Below are 24,312 nucleotides of genomic sequence, written 5' to 3' on the forward strand. Positions count from 1 at the left end.
AGTAGAGTTTAAGCAAAAAGTAAATAGTATACCTTCTGCCTGCACTGTGATTTGAGAAATTAATTCAACAAGCAGCAGCAACAAAGGAGTGAGAGCTCATGGCAGAACATGGAAAGAGCTCATCTAAGAGAATTTTAATTACTTAAGTGCTTTCAAAAAGGGCTAGGCCTAAATAAAATTCACATTTAAGGTGCTTAGAGAACCAGCTACCTAGGCTCTGAGCTTTTAGTTGGTAAAGCATAGGAAGGCTGGAAGAGGGCACCGGAAGAGCTTGTCTTCAAGAGGCAGAAGAAGAAGGTGGTAAGGGAATTCTGGAGAAATCAGGTCACTGACTGAAATAAATAAAATAGGCTAGTACCCAGACTGACAAACAACAGTCAATACTAGATTTATTGAGACCAAGTCATGTGAAACCAATCTTTCTGTGACAAGGTGATCAGTCTTGTGTAAAATCCTTCTCTCCCATGTACGTACATTTGCAGGAGCATCTCAAAGAAACTCTCTTCCTACTCTGTTTCATTGTCTTGCAGTCTTTTTCAGTCCTTTCAGAGAACAGGATTTAATCTAGTGCTTTAACCTTTTCTTTTTTGAATGCAGTGCTTCTAAAGGGTTGCTCGCTGTGTATGAAGTCAACCAACATGAAGCTTCAACAGGGCGTAGAGCACCTTAGCCCTGTTATGTTAGATCTAAAGTATTTTGCTTCTGTTTTCTGTGAACAGATAGCAAGTGGCATCTATGTAATAGCTTGAAAGATAGTAGGAAAAAAAGCTATAATTTGCAACTTGCAACTTTCCAAAAAGATAACACAAAAATCCATCTTTTTGCCCACTCTGCAAACATTTAAGTTACGTTTACATTTTTATACACAAATGGTGCCACGCTGCGGTTAGCCTAAGCCAGCCTAAAATTACATTGTCTATGAAGGTGGCTGCCCTCCACTTTTTGTGTCGGAGCCTGTATTCACATGGTTGCACTTGTGTTCACGTGGTTGAACAGTAACTGCACCAGCTCAATGATGTCACTTAAAAAACCTCCCAGGTTAGTTTTCAGGCAGATCAGAAAGCTGGCCTGACTTACCAGGTACTTGTTAATGTCAACAGAAGGGGAGGTGAGTGGGCTGGAAGGAAACTACCCCTGAAGAAGGTGATGAAAGGGACATGGTTACACATCGTAGCAGATGCTGGAGTTCCTTGCTGATCTCATTTAAAGCACACTCTCACATACAACTGACAAGTGTGGCGTGGAGGTAGAAATGAGCAGTAGGAAGAGAATGGGAATTCTTAAACCAACTTTTCCACTGAAAAAACCCCAACAAAGTACAGTGTAGGTAATCCTCCTGAAGTCAATGACACGCTCCAGCTGGACGGCTCATAGTGCCCAGAGTCAGGCATATGTATGAATTTTTGTTAGTTCAGAGCTTAAGTTAGTGGCAACTCTGCCTGCTCAGCACCCCAGAAGTCAGTTCCTTTATAAATTGATTTGACCATACAAAAGTAAGCCATGAATTAAAAGATAGTCTGGAGACTATGCTTGGGCCTTCATCGCGTGTTTTTAGTGCTTGTGACTGTAATAGTTGAGCAAATCAGAATACAAGTTAATAAAAATCTTGTGGCTTCCTTGTAAAGCTGAGAGCTTATCAGTGGAGGCAGAAAACTGAGGCAAATCATAGTTTGTTCGAGATCACATAAGCTCCTCGCTGTAGAGACAGTAACGGAACATTCTCTTTTGGTAGGCTTTGCAGATTGATTTTAACATCTTTCTGCTTGGAATTATATGCCAAAACCCAGATCAGGGCAACCACTCCTCTCCCAGACACTAAACTTTAACGCCCATGCAAAACAATAGTGTTGCTTAATGATCCAGCTTTGAAAATTTTTTTCCAAGAGACAGATATTGTGCTTTTTCACAATTGCTTTCTTAGGAACCACTGAACTACTGTTGCGAACATTCTCTCTAAGGATCATAAAAAGCCCTTGCATTCAGGAACTTAACTGAGAAGTATTAAGCAACCCAAATTTTACATAAATCTCATTATCAGCTCAATTTATGATGGTAGAGAGCCTGTACAAGTGAAAAAATACTAATTAAGAAGAAGATTAATCACCTTTGTGTAAGCAGTGAATGACTAACGTGGCTGTTACTGTGGCATGGGGGAAAAGAATGCCTAGTTTTAAATTTTTGTTCTTAAGGTCTGAGAACAAAAAAGGTATTCTGCATGCTTTCCTCAAGCTCGGTCTTGCTCTGCTTCTTGGCACACGTCGTCATTTTTCAGGTACATTTTTTCCTGCTGTTAGCTGTGCTGCAGGGCACCATCTCCGAGGTCATTATCAAAGGGTTTCTTTGTCAGCCTGGCTCCTCCTGCCTCTACAAAGCTGACGGCTAGCCCCGTTCCACCGAAATCTACACAGGTCCCGCGCAGAGCTGCAGCTGGACATCGTGCTGGTTTCACAGACTCAGTGGACCTGCGCCAGTTTGCCTTATCTGATGATCTGGCTCCATGAGAACAAGTCCCTAATTACTCACATCCACCTCATACCTGGTGTGCACGGGAAGTTGTTTTTCAAGCTGGGTCCCACAAATGCCAGCAGATCATGTCTTCTTTCTTGTAGAGCTGCTTCCTTCTTCTAGGAGGCGCTGAATAAAGTGTGTGTTCAAGGGAGACACTTGCTTAATGTGTACCCAGTGTCACACAGTGTCTTGGGACAAGGTGGCAGGGCGAGTCTGCAGGCACCCTCTACACACTTCCACAGGACGGTGCTTGGCAGCATTCGCTGGGGAGAAAGCATTTTCGGAATCACGTTGAAAATTAAGCAGGAACAAACCCCTCATTTTCAAAAGCGAATAGATTTACATACAGTTATTACAGTGCAAATAATGAGCATGGAAGATTTAGAATTTGGTATCAAAATAAGGAAAAAAAAAGCCCCTTTCACCAAAGTGCTTCCATTCAGATGGATATTTTATTTTACTTCGTACAAGCAAACCACCATCTTGTAGTGCTAATACATTACATTTCTTACATAGAATTTGAAAAAACTCTGAGAAACCACCTTTGAAATCCATTGTCACTAACTACTACTGCCTAGTGAGGACACGGGTGTTAACAAAGCCTCCGCATACAAACTAATGTAAGAACATAAATTCTATAGGAGATTACTGACAAGATAACAGATGAAACTTTTTAGCTTTGCAAAGCCCCTGTGTGAATGCAAACACAGTGAGTAATACTAAAGTGGAATCTAAGCAACAGTAGGGTAAAAATCTAGACGGTCATTAAGCAGCATAACTGAGGGAAATTATTTGAAAATATTACTTTTAAAAATAGGTCTCCATTAATAAATTATCATCTCACTGTCTCTGTCTCCACAGTTGATTTTGTCTTCCAAAATGTATTTAACAGGCTCACAGGAAGTCGTGGCAATGTCAAACTTGCAGGTGATACCATTGCCCTGCAAGTGTGATTCCACAGTTCAAGCACAAATCTATAATGCCACATTTAAATCTGTTGTGTGAAGCCCCGAATGGTGTTTGTATAAATCCACTCCGATACTTGCAGTGAAGCTTGCACGGAAGGCAGCAGCCTCCTGCTCAGGCAGGCATGGAGATCTACCCAAAGGAGTAAATTGTTGGATATTGGATCAGATAGTCCTGCTAGGCTATCGTAAAAGACCTGGAAAAAGACTCCTCTGTACTGTGGTTTACTAATATTTTCCATTATAAAGGACTCTTTCTTTGGGAAGCATTAACACCTCTGTTGTTTGTTGCAGGCCTTTGATACTTGGCAGGGGAAGTCCCAGAGGCTATAGTGGTACCTATTCATTGCCCACAGAAACGTGACTCAGTTGTACCCATACTGTAAAGTATTAAAAATGCCCGGTCTCTGATTCATGCACAAAGGCAGATTAAAATCAGGCTGCCACCCACATCTGTCTGGCCTGCCCCCACTGTGCAGGTGGCTCAACTGCTTTTCAAACATCAGCTGAATTGCCACAAATTACAGCCAAGCATATTTAATAATACTAAAAGCTGAGCGCAAAGATCTCAGCTACCTGCAAAGCAGGAACTTTCAAGGCAGTAACAAGCTGGACAGCTGTGGAAGGAAATTTTTTACAGCCATCAGTTTTACTGTACCTGTATTTGTGACAGGAGTCTTGAATTCGTTTTCTCTCTCTGGCCAAGATTGCCAAGCATTGCAGACAACCTGGTCCAGATTGTCAGGCTGAAGCAGCAGTGAGAATGGCTGCACAGTCATGACTTAGGACTCCTTCCAGCAAGCCCCGCTCCCATTCTTAATGCAGGTGTAGCAAACTGGCACAAACCCATCAGCAGGCTCACTTGCCCATGCTCTTTGTGACAGCAAATGTAGGAAGCAGATGCTACTATTACCATTCCACCTGCTCCTACAGGCCCTCGTGAGGGTCCTGGGCAGAATGCTGTGCTCTTCCAGCTATGGCGATGAGTGGGAGCACATCCCTCCTTACCCCAGCTCCCCACTGTCCCAGCACAGCCTTATGTTCCATGTATGCAACAGCAGGCAGCAGCTGGATGATAAGGGGCCAGTTCAAGGGAGACAGTTTTCTACAGGAGATGCAGTTTAAATCCTCCCAAACAGAAGTGCTCCAGCATCCTTAAGGTTACTTTGCAAGCTCACTTCAATTTCAGACAGCCTACTTTTGTTCAAGCTATTCCCGGTGTGTCTGATACTACGTTCTGGTGCCCAGGGCCTCACCTGCATGCAAGCTGATGGCTTGTCCTGTGCTCTCGGTACCAGTTTGTCTTCATAAAGGAACAAACATTCAGTAAGTGCTGGTGATACAATATCACTCTGTCTATGCGCTGGAAGTTGCACTGTCAAAGTGGCACAGGAGACCCTTCTCAGAGAATGCCTCTGGGTCCTCAAGGGAGACTGGCTCGTGGTAGCTAGCACAGGGTAAGCTAGGTTTCAAGCTGACTGAATGCCACATTCTACTGTATATAAATCTTAGATATTTTATTTGGAGGGCTTATTCAGTTCCTGTTTTAAAAGAAATGTTTAAAACACTGTCATTCATTTTTACTGTGGTGAAGGATACCTGTCTTTTTGTCTATGCCCTTTATAGAAGACTCAGATAAATGCCTTTGCCATGAGCTTTTCCTAACAGGTCAGGATAACCATGGCTATGTGGAATTATTTGTGAAAACACAGGTGGGTACATTACTGCCAATAATATTCATTTACTTTCTCACTGTTGTATCACCAGCACCCAATAAATATCTATAAAATTTCCATTATACCAAATTGTACATAAATCCTATATAAATCCAGCTCTGTGAACATCTTTAACTATTTTATTTAGACATACCTTATGTTTTTTATTTAAATTTAATCATTTAATTGTAGCTTAAAAGTCCTTTATGAGAATAAAGTCTCAACTTCTTTCAAGCGTTATTACAGAAAGTCACTAAGTAAAGCTAAGAAGCCTGCCAAAACTGAGTGTTAATATACATCTCACAAGCTGCTATCTGATTTCTAATAAATAATGTAGGAGGCTAATAGAAAATGAGGTGCTTTACTTACCAGTTCAAACTGTTTGTCTCATGCATTGGTTCAACACTTTCCCCATGGCATATATATTTTTAATAAATAAATACACATGCACACACATATATGCTAGGTGAATATATAGAACTTAAAAGTTTCTTCTCCAAAAGGCTATAAATTAAAGTATTATACATGCATAATATTGTATTTTGCATATATTCTCTAAGCACATTAGAATAAGTTAATGTGAAAGGTGAGAAAACACAGTATTATATACAAGATCTGTCAAGGATAAAAGTGAAGACTTTAAAACCTATTTTATTTAAGAGAATAAACCTCTTCAGAAGAGTATAGTTTTCACAGTAAGAATCCATTAAAAGGCTGTTTTTCTAGAAAGCTATCTGAATTCCCAAGCCCAGCTCCATTTCTGCTGGTTTTTCCTTCACATTCATTGGTGTTGCTTCATCAACTTCATTGGAAGAACAACAGTTTTCAAATGGCTGTACAGCAGTTTGAAGTTCAGAATACATAGGCTCTGGCACGGAAGTCTCTGTTTCTACCAGAACATTTTCTCCAGTAGCTTGTGACCCTGGCTGAAGCTGCATGAAAAGCGCTTCTACTGTTGAAGTGTCTCTTTTGCATGAGTCTCCTCCTTCTCTTCCAGAACTATTTTGACTTGGTGGAGGCTTATTTGTTCCTGTCTTGTTATTGACAGCCTGACGTAAATCCATGATGTCATTATACACTGCTACATTCAAACTCATATGACCCTCATCATCTTCTTTATATCTAAGGGAATAAAATTGACAATACTGAAAATACAAGTACAAACGCAGCATTTACAGCAAAAAGTAAGAATAATCTAATTTCTAATTCGATTGCCAAACTGAGAATGTCAGCAATTAGAAGATGAATTAGATTGATGTTTATTAAGTGGCACTTAAACAAAAGACACTCTATATGAAGGAACACCTGCAAGAGGGTTCCAGTAGGTAGTTTTTATCAAATCTATGTCATGTAACAGAAAATAAAAGGTACCTATTCATAATTATATTTTATTGGCTGTATTTTCTTGCTCCAAAATGGAGATCATGGCTTGTTTATACTACAGAAGCTGTTGAAATATTTATGTACTCTTTCGTGCATATAACTTGCAGGGTCAAAAAATTTTTTCAGCAGTCTAGGTTACAAGATTTTCCAGAGTGGTAAAAGCTATAAAAGCATAAAGACCCTTTTATTTCCCTGGTTTAACTATCTTTACACCAGTGCTAATGAAACCTAAGTAGTAAATTGTTTCATGCTCAGAATGTTTAAAACGGAAGCAAACTTAAGATAACATTTAATTAAATATCTGCATCTCTTAAGCAAAGTATTGAAAAACCCCTGAACTTTATGATCTGAGCAAGAATCAGTGGGAAACATACCTGAAACGAGAATGGCTGCGGAGTTTATGAGCTTTTCGAAGATGTAGAGTCAATGTATAACTCCAGGAGAAACATTTCTGGCAGATGTGGCATTTGTATTTCAGAATGGCATTACTCTTTGAAAGAAAGACTGTTAGAGTCACTGAAGGCTTGCAGGTACATATGGCAAAAATTAATCCTTTGTTGAAAAGTGGAAAACCACACAAACTAGCTGAAAACTCTTCTGAAGTTAATTTCCTAAGACATTTAAAACCTGTGCTTTTTAAAACATGTCTGTTTAAGGAACCCCAGTGAATACGGAAATTCTCAGCATAGGCCATCAGTACTCCAGTAGCAGTGTGACACATATCTTTCACTAAAATATATGCATTTTACAACATAGCAGTGATCATAACTATCATAATTCAAAAAGATGAAGCAGCAGGCAACAAGTGTGCATAGGAGCATGATCGAAGGAGCTGATCCTGCCCCTCTACTCTGCTCTTGTGAGACCTCACTTGGAGTATTGTGTGCAGTTTTGGTGTCCTCAACATAAAAAGGATATGGAACTGTTGGAACAAGTCCAGAGGAGGGCCACGAGGATGATCAGGGGACTGGGGCACCTCCTGTATGAAGATAGGCTGAGAAAGTTGGGGCTGTTCAGCCTGGAGAAGAGAAGGCTGCGTGGAGACCTCATAGCAGCCTTCCAGTATCTGAAGGGGGCCTACAAGGATGCTGGGGAGGGACTCTTCATTAGGGACTGTAGTGACAGGACAAGGGGTAACGGGTTCAAACTTAAACAGGGGAAGTTTAGATTGGATATAAGGAAGGAATTCTTTACTGTAAGAGTGGTGAGGCACTGGAATGGGTTGCCCAGGGAGGTTGTGAGTGCTCCATCCTTGGCGGTGTTCAAGGCCAGGTTGGATGAGGCCTTGGACGGCATGGTTCAGTGTGAGGTGTCCCTGCCCATGGCAGGGGGGTTGGAACTAAATGATCTTAAGGTCCTTTCCAACCCTAACTATTCTATGATTCTATGAAATATAGCAAAACTGTATTTTAACGTTGTGGCCAGACTCACCTGATTAAAAGTGATGTAAGCTTTACATACTTTACCGTTTCTCTATTTTCAGGTAACTCTAAGGATGGAGTACCAACATGAGGAGAAAGGTGACATTGGACTTTAATCCCTGAAATACTTTGCTGCTGAGATTAGGATTGTCACTTTATTTCATTTTTAAAAAGGGGTTGGGTGTACGTGGAGGGGGTTCAAGACAAGTATGCAACTGCATGCACCTAAAGTAAGCACTCAAAATCTATTGGTAAGGATGAATTGTAAATTTGCATAATACTTGCAAGAGTCCTAGAAATGTGTGCAAATAAATACTTGATTTGATGCAAAAAATGAAACATTTCATTAATTCACAAGAAACTAAAGGCATGTAAATGTGGAATTTTGCCTCATTTATAGCAAGATATTTTATCCTGCTATTTAATATACTCACCACATGTACTCTCCTGTAATGCTGTTTCAAAGTTTGTAAAGTCCGTGAAATAAAACCACATCCTTCAACATCACAGCTGTAGGCATCTGAATCATTGTGTGTTTCAACATGTTTATGCAGATCATACACGTTCTTAAAACTTGAAAACAAGGTAAAACAAATAACAGATATAATAGTACAGAGGAGTAGTCTTGTGGTTAATGTTTAGGACTGGGAGGTAGTAATTTTTGGCTCTGACAATGACAAGTGAAAGCGGAATATGTGTAAATTGTTTCTCTACCTCAGTTTTTCCACCTGTGAAAAGGGGATAGTACAGACATCTCTTTGATGTGCTCTGGATTTCATTTTCCATTCCCTCTTTCTTCCCACACATCCACACCATGCCCAAATCTAGGTAATTTTTCGACAACCATGTTGCAAGGCATCACCCCCTCTTTCTGTTCATGTAGAGAAATTTCTTGTCATTTTCAGTCAGTCACTTCATCCTCTGGTCTAGAAATTCAGATTATTTCCTGCTGTCCACCCACAGGGCACAGAACACAGAAGTACAAAAATACTTGTTCACTTTACCCCACTTCCAGCATGGAAAGGCCAGACCTCTCCCCTTCTTTGGTAAAGTTAAACATAATTTGCCAGTGCTTATATATACAACTTGGTCTGTCACATCACAATGTTGTGGGGCTTTTTATTTCTCTCCTGTGTAGCATCACATGGCAAAAGCAAAAGAAACCACCACATTAAAATGAGAGCGTAAGACAGGAGAAGATATTGTAAGCCCGTGGCAGAAAAATCACTCAAAGGAGAAGACTGCAACTCTCCCAGCAAACAGACAGCAATTATTTAGAATGGCAAACCCCACAGTTTAGGGCAATACTGCTCCATGTTTCAACTTGTTGTGATGACCATTTTGGTGTACTTACGGTCTTGCCAAGAAAACTCATCTTTTAACGTATCAGTTCTATGTGCACCACAAGTTCATGAACTACATCTCAGCAGGTGAAAGCAGATGAAAATCAGATGAATGTATTAGATTTCTTCATTGACCAGTTGATTATTTTAGCAGTTGAACACTTTTCTTTGTTTACTAACTCTCTTGTAGAACACCAGCTTGGTTCTACAGTTCTGCTTACATAGCGACAAGCCTCAGATTTTCCTACCTGCTGTCACAGAGATGACAATGGAAAGGACGTTCATTACAGTGTCGGAATCTGGTATGTGCTTTCAGTGAAGAGACACTTGTGCATACCATGTCACAAAGGGCACATGTAACATGATGAACTAGAAAATAAAGAAACAAAGATAATTTCAGTTTTGTATCCCAGCTTCACCAGGACGTTGTCTGCTGTGACACATGACAAAAAATATATTAAAATATCATATTTAAAGTAAGATATTATATTTCAGAATAAAATACACAGAAAAAAAGATATTAAAATGGAATGCCAATGCAATAAGGAGGGTAATGAAGTAATGGTCAATCTTACAATGTTTCAAGTTACTTTAAAAAAATAGATGGTAAAGGAAAAAGGTGTAGAAGATAATGTTTCATTCTCTAGGCTGTAACAAAAAGGGTGATTATCGTTTTGCCCTTGGCACTTTGGGAGGATTTCTAAAAGGTGGATGTTGTCTGGAGGCCTTCTGACAGACAAGCACTGGCAAATCTACTTTTAGTGTTTTAGGTATTACCACTCTCAAAAAGATGGCAAAAAGAATACGTGTCTGTCCTCCGCCTCCCCATTTCACATTCAGGTATATTTGCTTAAGGCATAATAATGCAAGGTGCTTGCTAATCTGGCAGACATCGAACTGCAGTGGCTGAGACACAGGTTTGCTCTGATTCTGGAACACGGGAGGACCTCTGGCAGATTGGCAGGCAGGGCTGCAACATCTTAAGCTGAACAAATGTTTGCTTGGCTGCATATGAATCAGCAACCTGATGAATGCAGTAGGAAGAGTCTCAATAAAGAAGTTTTGGATTTAGACAAAACCTGTTATATTTAAGACTCTGAACAACACATTATTCCAACCCTAACTATTCTATGATTATCTTAGAACCACTGAGTGCTTTACAGATGGCAAAATTAAAACATGCAGTTGAAGTGCTCATGTCTTCTTAAAAACTACGTAAATATAATGCACTATAACTATTCTGGAATCACTCCCTGCATAGACACTTTTCCTTGTAGTTTGTCTTAAACCAGGAAAAATTGGTATTTTTTTCCTCCTTAAAATAAATAGCTTAATGTGGAAACTAGTCTGGAATAACTTAATCTGCAAAACTGCCATGAGTGAAGTTCAGCACTCTCTTGAAGGTATCCAGTGGTTTACTTGGTTGTCTGGCGTGTAAGAATGTCCATGTAGGGAATGATTTCAGAATACCTACAGCATTTGCATTCACATCACAGCTTACTTCAGAAGCATTTCTTACAGGTAAGCAAGATCTTTAAAAGACAATTTCAATATTTATCTATCCCAGCGAGCTATTATGAAATATGCTGGGGTAAGAATCTGAAAATGTCATGTCTGCACTGGCAGTCTGCACTAACATGCAGACATGTATGGTGCCAGAATTTATAAAGAAAGCTGAATCATGAACCAGAGAAATGCTGGCTCTAATATCTGAAGGGATTTAAGTTGTGCCTGAACAGTTGGACCCTGGAATGCCTTCCAGCTCTTTCAGACAAATTCACATTGTGGGTGGTTCACTGTAGCTCACTGGGACATGGCACAGTTTCACATTATCCTTGTTCCTAAGTTCAGCCACCTTGCCATTTTCCCTAGCTATGCAAGCAGAACACAGTCTGAATTATCAGGGGACAAGGACAAACAGGCACATTGTGCAGCTCACAAAGGTTTAAGCGCAGCCAGAGTGACCAGCAACAAACAGTTCAATTAGCCATGTGCTTTATTTACTATATAAAACCTATCCTAATATGTGTTATGCTTTAATTAAAAAAAAATAAAAAGAACCCCCAAAACCAAACAACAGTACTTTAAAACTGCTGCTTTAGCTAACAAAAACAAAATAAATCTTAATTTGTATTTATTTACAATTTATGTCCAAAATCACTCTGAGACAAAGGAATAAAACTAATCTAGTACACAAACCAAACAGAAGTATCTTCTAATATAAAAATAAAGATATTTTAGTCAGATGCATGTCAACTATAAAACCATTCAAATACAAACATGTTCAGTTCTGGCAGGTCACAGTAAGCACCTAATCAAATGCATAGTTGTTAAGCATCAATGTGTTGACTTGCAGACAGGGAAAAATCATGTTTCCTTAAGAATGCAACTAGAAAGTAGAATCTACCCTGACTGAGCAAGTTTGCACAAAGCTGCTTGTATGTTTATACAACCTAAATGAATGGTACCCAGGTCTGGCTACATGGTTCAAATATTCCTTTTCCCAAAGCAAAGACCCACCCGGCTCTCAGCCTCTGAATTTCCTGTATGTCCAACAGCAATATCACATGTTTCCTTGTGCTTCGATGCTGTAGGATTCTTTCCCAGCAAGTCATAGCTGTTGTAGTATAACCTGTGGGAATAATTTGGGGACCTCAGGGAGGCTGTGGTTAGGTCAGTGAAGTACTACGCTATTTGAGTGAGGCTGATTATGCACTGCAAGGACAGCAGAGTTGCAGCCCAAGCTAAAATACAGCTTTGGCTTTAACCATGCCCCTAGTCATGAAAGCAAGTAAACAGAAGTGAAGAATAAGCATCTTCTTCGGAGCTACTGCAAAACAGAAAGCCCCTTACACTTTTTGATCAGAGGGCATGAAGAAGGGAATTTCCACGCTTCAGAGGGGCTGGCAATGAAATTCTTACTTCCCAGCATTAGTAACAGTTGGCCCAGTTTGGTATGTTAATTTTCTCAACTGATGTAATGATACTTACAGCTCTGTTCTGTACAAGGTGACCTTGAGAAAAGCACATTTATTTTAAAAAGCTCTGACTTACCATGTCCCCTCATGTGATCTCGTAGCAGCCTTTCATTGGCAAAATGTTTCTGACAGATCTGGCAAACAAACATTCGATCTGAATTTAAATAGAAACTGTTTAGAGTGGCAATACAAATAACTTATGAAAGACTTATTAATTAATAACCTAAAGCTGCCAGTTTCATGAATAAACTAACAGAGCACTGAGACAGTTTCAATTTTCTTTTTCATTACCAATGCTCTTCAGAAGAAAATTTAGTTTAGGCTTAACGAGAAGGACTGCTTATCAGTAAGTTAAATTTATCCCAAACAAAGTAACAATCTGTTCAAAACACTAACTGTTTGAAATTTGAGCTCTTCTGTCAGTTACCTAGAATGCACCTACTTTCCATTACCAAAACATCCACAATTCATGAATATATTCCAAGTGCTTAAAACCAGAAAAAACAATCACCTCTCCCTTCCTCTTTAGGAAAACATGCTAAATAATACATAGTTGGTTGAGGTAGGGAGTATTCTAGTGAAGAAAATACTGGAAAAGCAAAGCTGAAGAAAAAAAAAAAACCAACTTTTTGACTTAAAAGTAGTCAAGTGCCCATTTGGGATTACTTGCAGGGATTTTGTAATCCAAGTCTGGCTCTTGTGGAGGTTCTCACTTCAGTAGTCAAAAGTCTTTCCCATTCATGGGCCAGTTTTCCAGTGTCAGTGGAATGTCACACTGTGCCATGGGCACAAAGGGAAGAGAAGCAGTGCAATGCCACAGTTGCCAAGTGAATAGTTTTTCTGCTGAAACATGGATCCAAGGGTGTTCTGTTGTTCACTTACATTACCCTAATTCATCAGACATGCAAAGTCAAGAGAATTTCTACACTATGAAAAACACTGCCTTCCTGGAGCAAACCCTCTTTCATTTAATTGACATCTATGAAAAATAGAAATATTTATGAAATTACATGTGCACATTATCATGAAACACCTTAAATAAAAATCTCTAAACAGAAATAAGAGCTTACTTACTATCTTCTGAAACTTGTCTCTTTGTGTGATCAAAAAACTTAGTGTTATTGGAGAACATTCCTCCACACGTAGGACACGCTACAACTCTTTCCTGCGTGTGGGTTCTTAAATGATCCCAGAGCTTATGCTTTCCTTTAAATACACCTAAACAATCTAAATCAAACAAACAGAAAAAAAGCTGTATATGACTACTGTACTCTTTATTGCATAGAAACAGAAAAGGCTATAATATACTCATGTCCTATTGTTATATTTTTAGAAATACACTAAAAAAGCTGCTTCTAGGAAAAACAAAATTATCAGACTGGTACTATTACAACTGACAGGTGACATTTAACCCCAGAAATACCCATTCCAATGTCAGTAATCAAAATTCCTTAAGACATGTTGACCAGGTGTGTCTTAAAAAAAGTTCAGTTTTGTTGAACCAGCAGAGAGCATGCAGTTATACTTTCCACCCTCATGTGTCAAAGTCTTTGACTCCACATGTATGCTCATACAGTAAAATTTAGGTAGCAGTCATTACTATTTCTGTTGCCCGCCACCATCACAGAACTCCAGCAATCTTCATGGTATCTGGAGAACCAGAAGAACAAGATGGGGGAGTGAATACATGTGTCTTCACATTTTCTGTCTTTACATACACATTCACATAGTGGTTAACTGCAAGCAATCAGCTATCCACCAAACTATCTTGGCATATAAACAGCTATATCCTCAGATCTCTTGAGCTCAGGAGCAGTCTGGTGTTGTGGACACGGTGCAAGTTCTAACAGCACCAGTAGGAAGCTCTGACTATTGACATGTGACAAATAAGGGGAAAATCCCTAGTAGGTTAATCTATTGGTGTAAATGCTGCTAAAGAACTAGTTTCAGGAGAAAACTTCAGATATATGTGAAGGAATAGCCTATTCTCTCACATAAGGAGAAGCATCTCTTTCATCTACCTAAAAAACCTAATAGCTATGCAGAAAGCTACTTTTTTAGGAATGTGAAATAGCATGGACTCAATCGAAGACTCTTAAGAATCAAGATGACTAAAACTGAACTCAAGAACAAGAGATAGGGAAAGATAAAATACTGTTTTGTGGATGATGCATGGTAAGAGTAATCAAGTGAATCAAATTTAATGACAGGTTAGATACCTTTAGGTCTCAGAAACTAATACATAAAATTCATTTAACAAAGAGGATTTGACTAATTCATTTAACCAGGTTCCATTTCTACTATTCATTAGGACATTCTTTCAAGTAGAACAAGAATGTAATAGCCTTGATAACAAGCCATATCCACCTCCAACTGATAGAATACCAGCAACTTCCTGAGCTGCTGATCAATATACATAGTAAAGGGACAAAAGTCTAGACTCCTTATAAAAGACAAAGGCAATCCTAAAACCTCACCTTGTCTACAATGAGGAAAAAGTATTATCAGTGTCTCTTTCACCTCTACTTTGTACAGGATACTTCTGATCAGGAGAGGCAATAGAAAAATGCAAGTTCCCATGTCTAGAGCAGAAGCTGAAGGGCTGATTATTTTTCTAGAGAAACATGAAGATTTCTGTCTGTTTAACCACAGATTCAAAAGGTAATATACAAGATATCAGATTGAATCTCTCTCTCACATCCTTCCTTTGTTAACTCTGCCAGGGCCCTGAGTATGCCAACAGCCTCTGGTTGCCCTGAGCAGCCTGTAGTCAATCTTTGTAATCCTCCTCTACAGCCAGTTCCACCCCACACTTCTAAGAGTTTAGCTGCTTGTGTTTGAGGTCTGCACTAATACGGTGTGGCTGTTCAAGCTTCAATCACAGTTCTGTGAAAACAGCTAAGCTGGAAGAAAGAGCAGCAAGAAACTTCATCTGAGGTCTCCACTTACACACCCTGGGCTACAGTTCCCCACCTGCTGTGCCTCACTGGTCCTGCCTCAGACTTGCTGTCTGGGCTTCCTGGCTTGACCTCATACGTGTCTTGGCACAGTGGACTCGGGGGTCATGATGGCTGACCCTGGCTAGCACCACCAGATCTGCTCTGTTCTTGTTCAGGTTCTGTGAGACTGCACCCTGCTTGCCCAGCTGTCACCCTTAAATCCCACTTTATCTTCCCTTGCAGAACAGTTCCATGCTGTCTCCTCACAAATTCAAACCAACTCAGATCACCAGCTAGTACCCTGAGGGTCCCTGGAAAAGACTGACCACTTTCCATCTGTTTGTTTCACAACAACTTCTTCCTCATCGAGATAAGCCCTTACTGGCCTGTCTTTGCTTGTTAATTTTGGGGCTGTGAATGAAAAGTTTTCTTTCATTGACTAGACATCATGACTACTGCTAAAGCATTTTAAACTAGCCTTATAAAATGGCTTATCTAACTTAAAACTTGCACCTCTTGTTAAAAATGACACTCATTGCTTCTCATCCTTGCTAGAATAGACATGGAGACCAGTTGATTTCATTGTTCCAAGTAGCAAGGCATTTCTTAATCATGTCTGAAGACACACTATATTCCTTTTCTGCTGCATTTCCCTTCTCCCCATTCTGTTATTTAGGCTGTACAGTCAGAGAAGATCCTTTACCTGTTCTAATAGTCTATATTATCCAAAGCTGTAATCACACTGATGTGGGATTTTTGTTTCTCTAAAGCCTACAGATTCTACACTGTCAGGTCACCGGAGTGAGTTCCCAGCCAAAAAACAGTGCATCTGTCAGCTAATCTCAAGAGGGAAAACAAACAAAATTATGTCACCTTGCATCCACTGATGGGATTTTGGCATCATTGCAGTGAACAGCTAACCCCAAAAGTAACTTTAACTCACAAGTTGAAAAAAACACCTATCTAGGGGTTCACCAAGAGGATTCCAATCAAACCTGGACTTTGTTGACACATTTTACAAGACACAGCCAAATTGTTTGGTTTAAAGCAAGCATGGAATGTTCTGTTGCAAGACTAGAGTCCCACAAATTGTCTCATTATTCTTCAGCAGAAAGTCTGTTCTTCTGGAGAGGTTCTGCTCATACGCTTAGTAGGTCTGAAGCTGAATGGCATGCACATCAAATGGGAGTCCATAGTTTAAACCTTACTCAAACAATCAAGGCATCTGCTATGAAAGACTGTCAATGGAATGTGGCTTCTACAGTAGAGCCAAGGGCAGAACATCAGCTTTGAAGCCATGACAATAATTTTAACACAAGAAGTAGTCAGCAATATAGCAAATGCATTAAAAATGCTCTTTCTTACCACAGAGTTTAAAAAAAAAAATAGCAATAGGTGTGCTTCCCTTGATTTGAAAGGAACAGAGGAGGGAAAGCAAAGAGTAAGCTCACTATGAACTATTGTGAGGGAGACAACACTGATCCCAAGTGGTAGAATAGAAAAGTCAGTTTGAGTGGTATATGAACTTGTCAACCACAAGTAGAATTATGAGGAAATCCGGCCCTGTTTGGTACTGGCAACTGAGGGTGTTCAACCCCATGGATGATAGGGACTATTCTACTTAAATCATGGTGCCTACAAATGAAAATGTTTCTACTACTGTTTAATATATATGAAAAAACATTTGAAGATCTCTCATAAGTTCTTATGCAATATGTAGCACTAAGTGAATTTTGTAAGAAGCGTTGAAGTGATTTTTTAACTGGAATTCTTTTTTTTTTTTTAATATGAACTACCTTTCCAGTGACAATAAACAGCTTTCTTCTGATCTGCAATAATTTCTTCCTCAGTAGCATAGGCATGATTAGCAACATGTTGATAAAACCACACTGGGTTATTGAAGGTAACCTAAAAACAAAATAGAAGCATGGAGAAGACAAGATAGTTTTGGCAGGAAATCAACTGACAGGAACATAGAATTAAGTGTTTGTAGAAACCAAATAGACACCAGTAAATATTGCAGTAATATCTAATTAACTCATCCCAACACAGAGACAATTACTACAACTACAAAAATGTGGAACATTCTGCAGTATCCACCACAAAAAACAGGTCCTGAATTTTCACATACCATCTATTAGTTGAAAAGTCTGTCTAAATTAATAGAGTGAATGCTGTCCATTCTTTGGGGCAGGGATGTCTCTTTCAAGGTTGATTTATTTCTTTGGTTAATTTTACCTTGTCCCCTCCCTTCACTTCTACCTGCTCCTACTCACGAGGAGGCTATGAAGGTAGCACAGGTAATTCCAACAGAAGTGGGAAGGCTGCACCGTGATTAAACGGAATTAGGTGTTGTGGACACAGCACTCCATGAGTCAGTACTTAAGTGACAAGGGGGACTAAACCCTAATTACCCTCTGTCTCACACCATAAAAATCCACACCTGCAGAGTGAAAGTAGACTGCACATTGCATTTTCTTCAAGTAACAGAGGGTGTCATTCAGCTGCATACTGTCATCAGTCGCAATTCAAAGTATACCTCTCTGTTCCAAATAATTTAAGCCCTCAACCTGTCTGCTGCACTGGCACAATTTGGTAAGGCTACACACTGAACTGGGACAAGAAACTGATCTGGCTTTCAAAATCAAAACTCTGGGAAGAAGAAATGAGAAACAGGTGAGACCCCTTGGGCTGATATTGCCACTGCTGATGATATACAGCTGATTCAAATTTAAACAGCTCTGGGATTTTTTTTTACTTTTAGGAAAAATATATAAATGAAATAAAATTTATAAAATTTATTACATGGTTTTAACCATTCTAGTCTTAGTAGAGTGGGTTAAATGAAGCTGCTAGGCATTCCGTGTGCAGAACAGAGCATTCACACAAGGAGTTAATGCAGGCAAACTGCTGCATCTTAAATTCATACTCTGCTGTATTTCACAATAGCACCCTCAGGGAGACAAGCCCTTATTTCCTCTGAAGGGCTTGAAACATGATCTGAGAAATACAAGGTCTTGTGTATATGAAAGCATATAGGCATATTAAGGTGAATCAACTAAAAATACTGAGCTAGACAGTGATCGAAAACTTCTTTACTTCTTAATCACAGTAACCATACAGGGGTTAAACACATTTTAATTTGTTGGCACCATCTCTTTAGGTCTTTCACTAGAACTTTCTCGGATATTTACATGTAAGTAGGAGAGAAGTTTTTGGGGCATTTGCCGAGTCAGGAGCTTTACTTTTGGGGAACTGAATCCGACACAGTAGGAGGCACCACAAGTGTTGGGGGAAGTTGTATGGGTAACTTTCAAAGAGAATTATATTCATAACTGTGGGAACATATTTGCAGGAGGGTGGGAAAGGTAAGTAGTTTTCCCTGCCCTCAAAGTTCTCCTCTTTCGCAGTATGCCCTACCCCACCTCCTGGGTCTAGTCTAGTCTGCCTACTAAGTTGAGAAACATTCTTTTAATTAATAAAATTCACAACATAGTTTGAACTTGAAAAAACATGTATAAAAAGATTTAGCAAAATGCTGTGGACTAAAAGGTTCCATCAGCCAAAACTGCCCACTTATATACAAATGAAAAATGGAACATGAAATCAATTAATGGGAAGATTTTTCTTCTGATTTTTAGGCATCTCTTTTTTTTTTTCCAGCATGCTTTCAAAAGACTGTGCTTATTGACAGATGCAGCAAAACCAAATTCTGAGGGCCTTGAAGTTTTTTCTGGACATCTTTATTTTTAAAATAAATAGACCAATCACGGCAGTGTGCTAGTGAAGACTGATTGATGTGTATTAAAAAGAGTCAATAACAAAAGTAAGTATTATAAGAAATATGATTCTTATAAGCTATGAAACATAATGGCAATAAGATTTGTTTGTAACAACAGTTTGCAATCAAAATATGTAAACAAAAAAAGTTATCATGAATAATGCTCTGAATTATATGTTTAAGCTTATAGCTCTAAAAAGAAGAGAATGGGGTACTTCCATGCATAATCTAGTAAGTAAAAGACTTTTTTTCACAGATTGACTTAGCAACAGAATTACCTCTCTCTATAAACATCACTCTCAGATTTTTATGTCAATCCTTATTTCATGTAAATAAAAATTATTGAAGAAAAAAGGTATCAAAGCATTATATGAGTGCAGATATTCTAAATTCAGAGCCAAAAGAGCCAAATGCATATTTTTAGACATTCTGTCCAGTAATAACAGACAGATGAGGAGGTATTCACCTTTTATATATGCTATGGGATAGCATATATAAACTGTAAGCTGAAATTTTAAGATGAAAGTGGAAATAACTTTGTACCTAGTAAGGTTAGCAAAGAAAAGCATGGACTATAAACATCATCAGAAAATAAAAGTACGTTCACTCCATCACCGCAGTACATTTAACTCATTCATAAACGTGACGCACAGAAGGGATATAATACCTATGTAAAGCACCACCAAGCTGACATTCCTGTGCATGGAAATAATTTCATCCTCATTAGTGTTTGTTTATAACCTCAAAAACCATAGTTTATGTCTTTAATTTTATCACAAATTTGATATCAAAAAGTCATAGATAACAGAGAAATACAATTTAAGGTTGATAACCCATGAATCATTTAAAGGCCTAGAGAGACATCAGGGAAAAAAATTACAGGCCTTTGAAAAAACATTAATGTTTTGTTTTGATTTGCAGTTCAGCACTACTAAACCTACACCAGATCTGCCCATATAAGGTTTGCAAAATTGAGTTTTACTGTTTTTCTGAATTCCACAGTACAAATCATTTCATTTATTTCTTCTTCACCAATATTTTACATTTTTCAGTTATATCTCTTTACCAAAATAAAAGAAAAAACCTCATACAATATAAAAAAAAATTACATAGACCAGATAGACAATTTTCCTGCATTACCTCTTTCTCTGAAAACTATCTTGCTCAACAGTTACACAAAAAGAGATGATAAGAAAATGTCATCTGTAAGGCATCACACTTGTGGATATCTTTGCATGCCTTTGCAGGTAATGCTCACTATTTCTGAGGCCAACAGTGAAAGAGAAAGTGATTCCCTATAATGTTGTACAAATACAAAGCCACTTTTGATCAGGAATGGACACATCGAAGAAGCAGAAAAAAAAAATTATACAGGCACCACTACCTACGTTAACAGTGCCCCCCCCCAAAAAAAAAAAAAAAAAAAAAAAGAAAAAAGCAACTGCTAATCACTTTGATTTACTTGGTTATTTACTTAATACAGAAATTGCACAGTCACAATGGAATAGATAACGATTTTATTTCAAGACACCAAAAAGCGGACAACACACAAACCACTTTTAGTTGAAACCAATCTTGGTCACATTTGAACATCAGGCTTATATGAACAGCCTGTTGCAAATGTCTAATTTCTGTCACAGTAAAAAAAAGGAAACAAACAAAAACCCAAGACATTTCCAGCTGACCAAGGAAACATCACATATACTGTTGCCTTTCTTAAGGCAAACAATAACACTCTGGACCTCTCTGCAAACTACCAAGTTCATTATTTTTTTATTTAACTGCGTATATTTAAGTTTTGCACATGTGCTCTTAAAACACAAGAGAAGTTGCATCTTTGTCAAAAAGATCATTTTAGTCATCACAAAGAGAAAGAAAATTTGAATTAGAGGTCACAGGTGTCATACAAATGTGTTGTTTACATTTTGGGAATGCTATGATAATAATTACGTATTACTTACAAAGACAGTAGGGAACGTTGTTCAGAGGGGAGATTGAGCAAGAATTCCCAATAATAAGTCAAATCCAAACATTGCTAAGGTAAAGTTCGAAAAGGAAGAGAAATGGCAATATTTCAATGTATTTCACTTACGTCACAATTCTCCCAGTGGCAAACAAACTCCTCTGAAGTCTTTGGTAACTGATGCCAGCTACGGCTGCTCTGCAAACACGTGGGCAAATCCTGGCGCAGTGCCCATAACTGACAACCTATGAACTTCAGTTTGGTGTGGTAACTGTGAAAATTGACATGTGTTACCAGCTCTCTGGGATCTTTAGCCTCAAAGTCACAACTTCTCCACCAACACCGGTACTGCTCTAAACACAAGAAAGAAGTAAGATCTTACAGAATGCTGCATGAAATCTGCAACCATGTGCCACAATGGTGAGAACGCCAAGAGTACTTACATTTGTAGTAACTTCACTATCTGTAAGTAACCTTAGCAGAGAAGCTGGTAATTGCTATCTAGTGAGAATGCACCAGATAAGACTTGTAAATTTCAGTAGCAAATAGATTTTCCAGTGTCTCACAACTGCAGCAATATTGGAGTGGTTTGTGTCTTAACCACAACTTTTTGCAGAAAGGCACTTCATGGATTCAGTAGGAAAAAACTGTAAAAATCAGTATTTTCTTAGGTATATACTATAATACTCTGCAGCTTAGGTCACAGAGACATTGTTAATGTTGGTCCAATTCTACTTTTTTCACCTTTAATTAAAACTCATTCACCTTTAATTAAAATGTCTACACCTGTAATTACACTTGATTACAGTGTTAAGAATAAAGAGCAGGATACACAAGAGCCAAAATAGCTATATTAAAAAGTCTAGTGTATTATTGCTATTACATCCACAGAGACTACCTATAATTTTCTGCAGAATTGGACTGCTTTCCTTTTAAGTACATTTAATACTATTAAAAAGATGTGAAATACACCACCACCAGTGTATGTATCTAAATAAGACAAATACTGTACAAACAATAAAAGTTTCCTTTTACATTTTTCTATAAAGATTCATACAAGGGCAACTTTACACTTAGAAGTATTAAGCAGCAGCAGGCCTGTTCCCTGAAAGGGAATAACTCCGGCATTAAAAAATAATTTGCTAATATCTGCTTTAGACACCTGCTGAGGCCTTAATCTTAGGGAAAAAAGAAAAAATCCTCAGCAGACGTTCTCATGACATCATGTCTCCAGTCCCTTTCCATGTTAGTAATATCTATCAGTACAAACAAAAAGCCAGAACAATCAGAGATGAAGTAAAAAACAGGAGCTGGACCTTGTCTAAGGGCACCATGCAGCTGTGCCTTAGAAAAGCCAAGGTGCAGGTAAACTGAAGTCAACATTATTTTCTAGGCTAGGAATAATCTTCCAAGCTGCAGTGTAATTTGCATGACAAATGAGACATAAATAACCTGCTGTTTCCAAGGGGTGCTGTAGGTACTCATCCAAGTGTTCTGCAATATGATTACAAAATTCCTCCATGCATTTTCCTACAAAGCAGCATTCCTTCCATTCACAGGGTAATATCAATTCAGTGTTCTTAAACTTGCTTCCAGGGGCCATTGCCTAAAATTTGTAGAAGTACAGAGGAGTTTTAGTTACCATATTACATTTTTGTAAGTTCCTCATGTGAAAACGGCAGATAAGATTACAGGCTCCTAGATGACATGAACATCTTTTGTGGGCTTTAGTTTTTGTTTGTTTTTTGTTTTTCTTTAATTATTGCATATATTATTTTAAAAATCTAAAATCATATTTTGCAAACAATTATACCTTGCCAGAAGCCACAAGTTGTAACATTTTCATTACAACCATACAGTAAGAGTCCTATGATCACCACCCCAAACATCTGCTGAGGCTGCCTTTATTGTAATTTAATTCCACAGCAGTACTGTAAAATCTCTTTCCACAGAGAAAGCCAAAGCAATCATTACCAAGAGTGCAATTCCACAGTCATTTTAGCATGATACCAGTGTGGGCTCCCACTGAAAAAGGCTGATTCTATCTACCACATTCAACCATCAGCTCTGGAGCTGGCACAGCCAGCCACTAAACTCATGAGAAAACGAATTCAACTGAAAGCCAATTCTTTTTGGGCAATGACAGAGAGATAACTAAATCAGTTTTCTGCTCAACCGGATGGATGCATGTTTGTATCGGAATAAAGGAATATAAGCCAAGGAGACATAGTTCCACTGTTTTTTTCATGGCTCTGAACAGATACAACAATAGCAAACTTAAAAACTACTGGCTTGCTCTCAGTGGTTTTCCACCTCTCTACTCTTCCCTGTGTTACTAGCTTCAAAGATCTGCCACTTCAGCTGCTCAGAGGAGCACTCCCTAACCTGCACTATTCCCAGCAATGTGGATTAGTTTTAAGAGTTTAAATAGCCTCCAAGCAGATCAGCTGACGAATCTCAGTCAGCAGCAAACTTTAGAAGGAGGATAGTAACAAGCAGCTGGGAGGAGGTTCTTCATTTTCTCATCCACACATACAGATCTGGAAGACAAACTCCGCCCAATAGCCTAAAGCATCAGTACAAAAGCCTGTGTCTTTCCTGATGCTCTTACTGATTCTATTGATTCAAACAAGTCAGGCACTGACATAATACTGTGTAAAAAAAAAAAAAAACCAACAGGGTGCACGTGGGAAAACGTGCAGGAATCAGCATGCTAACTCAGTGGTGTTAAGCAGACACTGTCAACAAAACTGGCAGGATCTTTGTATTTCCAGCTACCAAAAATACCAGTCTGGAAGCATTCCCTTTCCAGAAAGTTAATTACCAGAAAGCTTCTGAGAGACCTGATAGTTTTATATTGCAAACCTTCTCACATTGTAACAGTTTAACCTAAACTGCTACAACCAAGCCTTTTGATTCTCCAGTGCCCCATCTTGCTGATCTGAAGCCGGAAATGCCAGCATCCCTAAAGGCAGACAAAACGCTGAGCAGACTACCATTTATGTTACACATTAAATAATCCATTGTCAAATACTTTCTTAAAGTTATTCCACCAGATACAGTATTAATACTAATGGAACAAAATATTTCAAGCTATAATTATTCTAATTGACCAATCACAGAATCGTTAGGGTTGCAAAGGGCCTCTGGAGATCATCTGGTCCAACCCCTGCCAAGTCAGGGCCATCCAGAGCAGGTTACACAGGAACATGATCAGATGCATTTTGAACGTCTCCAGTGAGGGAGACCCCATGATCCCCCTGGGCACCTGTCCCAGTGCTCTGCCACCCTCAACATAAAGATTTTCCTCATGCTG

The 24,312-nt window shown here is 38.8% G+C and overlaps 1 protein-coding gene across 1 annotated transcript; it reads right to left on the reverse strand.

Moving 5' to 3' along the window:
• Positions 1-5,910: 5,910 nt before the first annotated feature.
• Positions 5,911-22,801, reverse strand: LOC308218967 (histone H4 transcription factor-like; the record flags this gene model as incomplete). The annotated part of the gene is made up of 9 exons (XM_080613506.1): positions 22,449-22,801; positions 21,126-21,349; positions 17,049-17,160; positions 13,388-13,540; positions 12,390-12,467; positions 9,584-9,704; positions 8,427-8,565; positions 6,946-7,061; positions 5,911-6,310 (listed from the first exon to the last, which is right to left on the reverse strand). The coding sequence occupies exons 1-9, from the start codon at positions 22,597-22,599 to the stop codon at positions 5,911-5,913; spliced, it is 1,494 nt and encodes a 497-aa protein (XP_080469632.1). The 5' UTR covers positions 22,600-22,801.
• Between the last annotated feature and the right edge of the window lie 1,511 nt (positions 22,802-24,312).

Source organism: Psittacula echo, assembly GCF_963264785.1.
Source record: "Psittacula echo genome assembly, chromosome: 3".
NCBI classification, from domain to species: Eukaryota; Metazoa; Chordata; class Aves; order Psittaciformes; family Psittacidae; genus Psittacula; species Psittacula echo.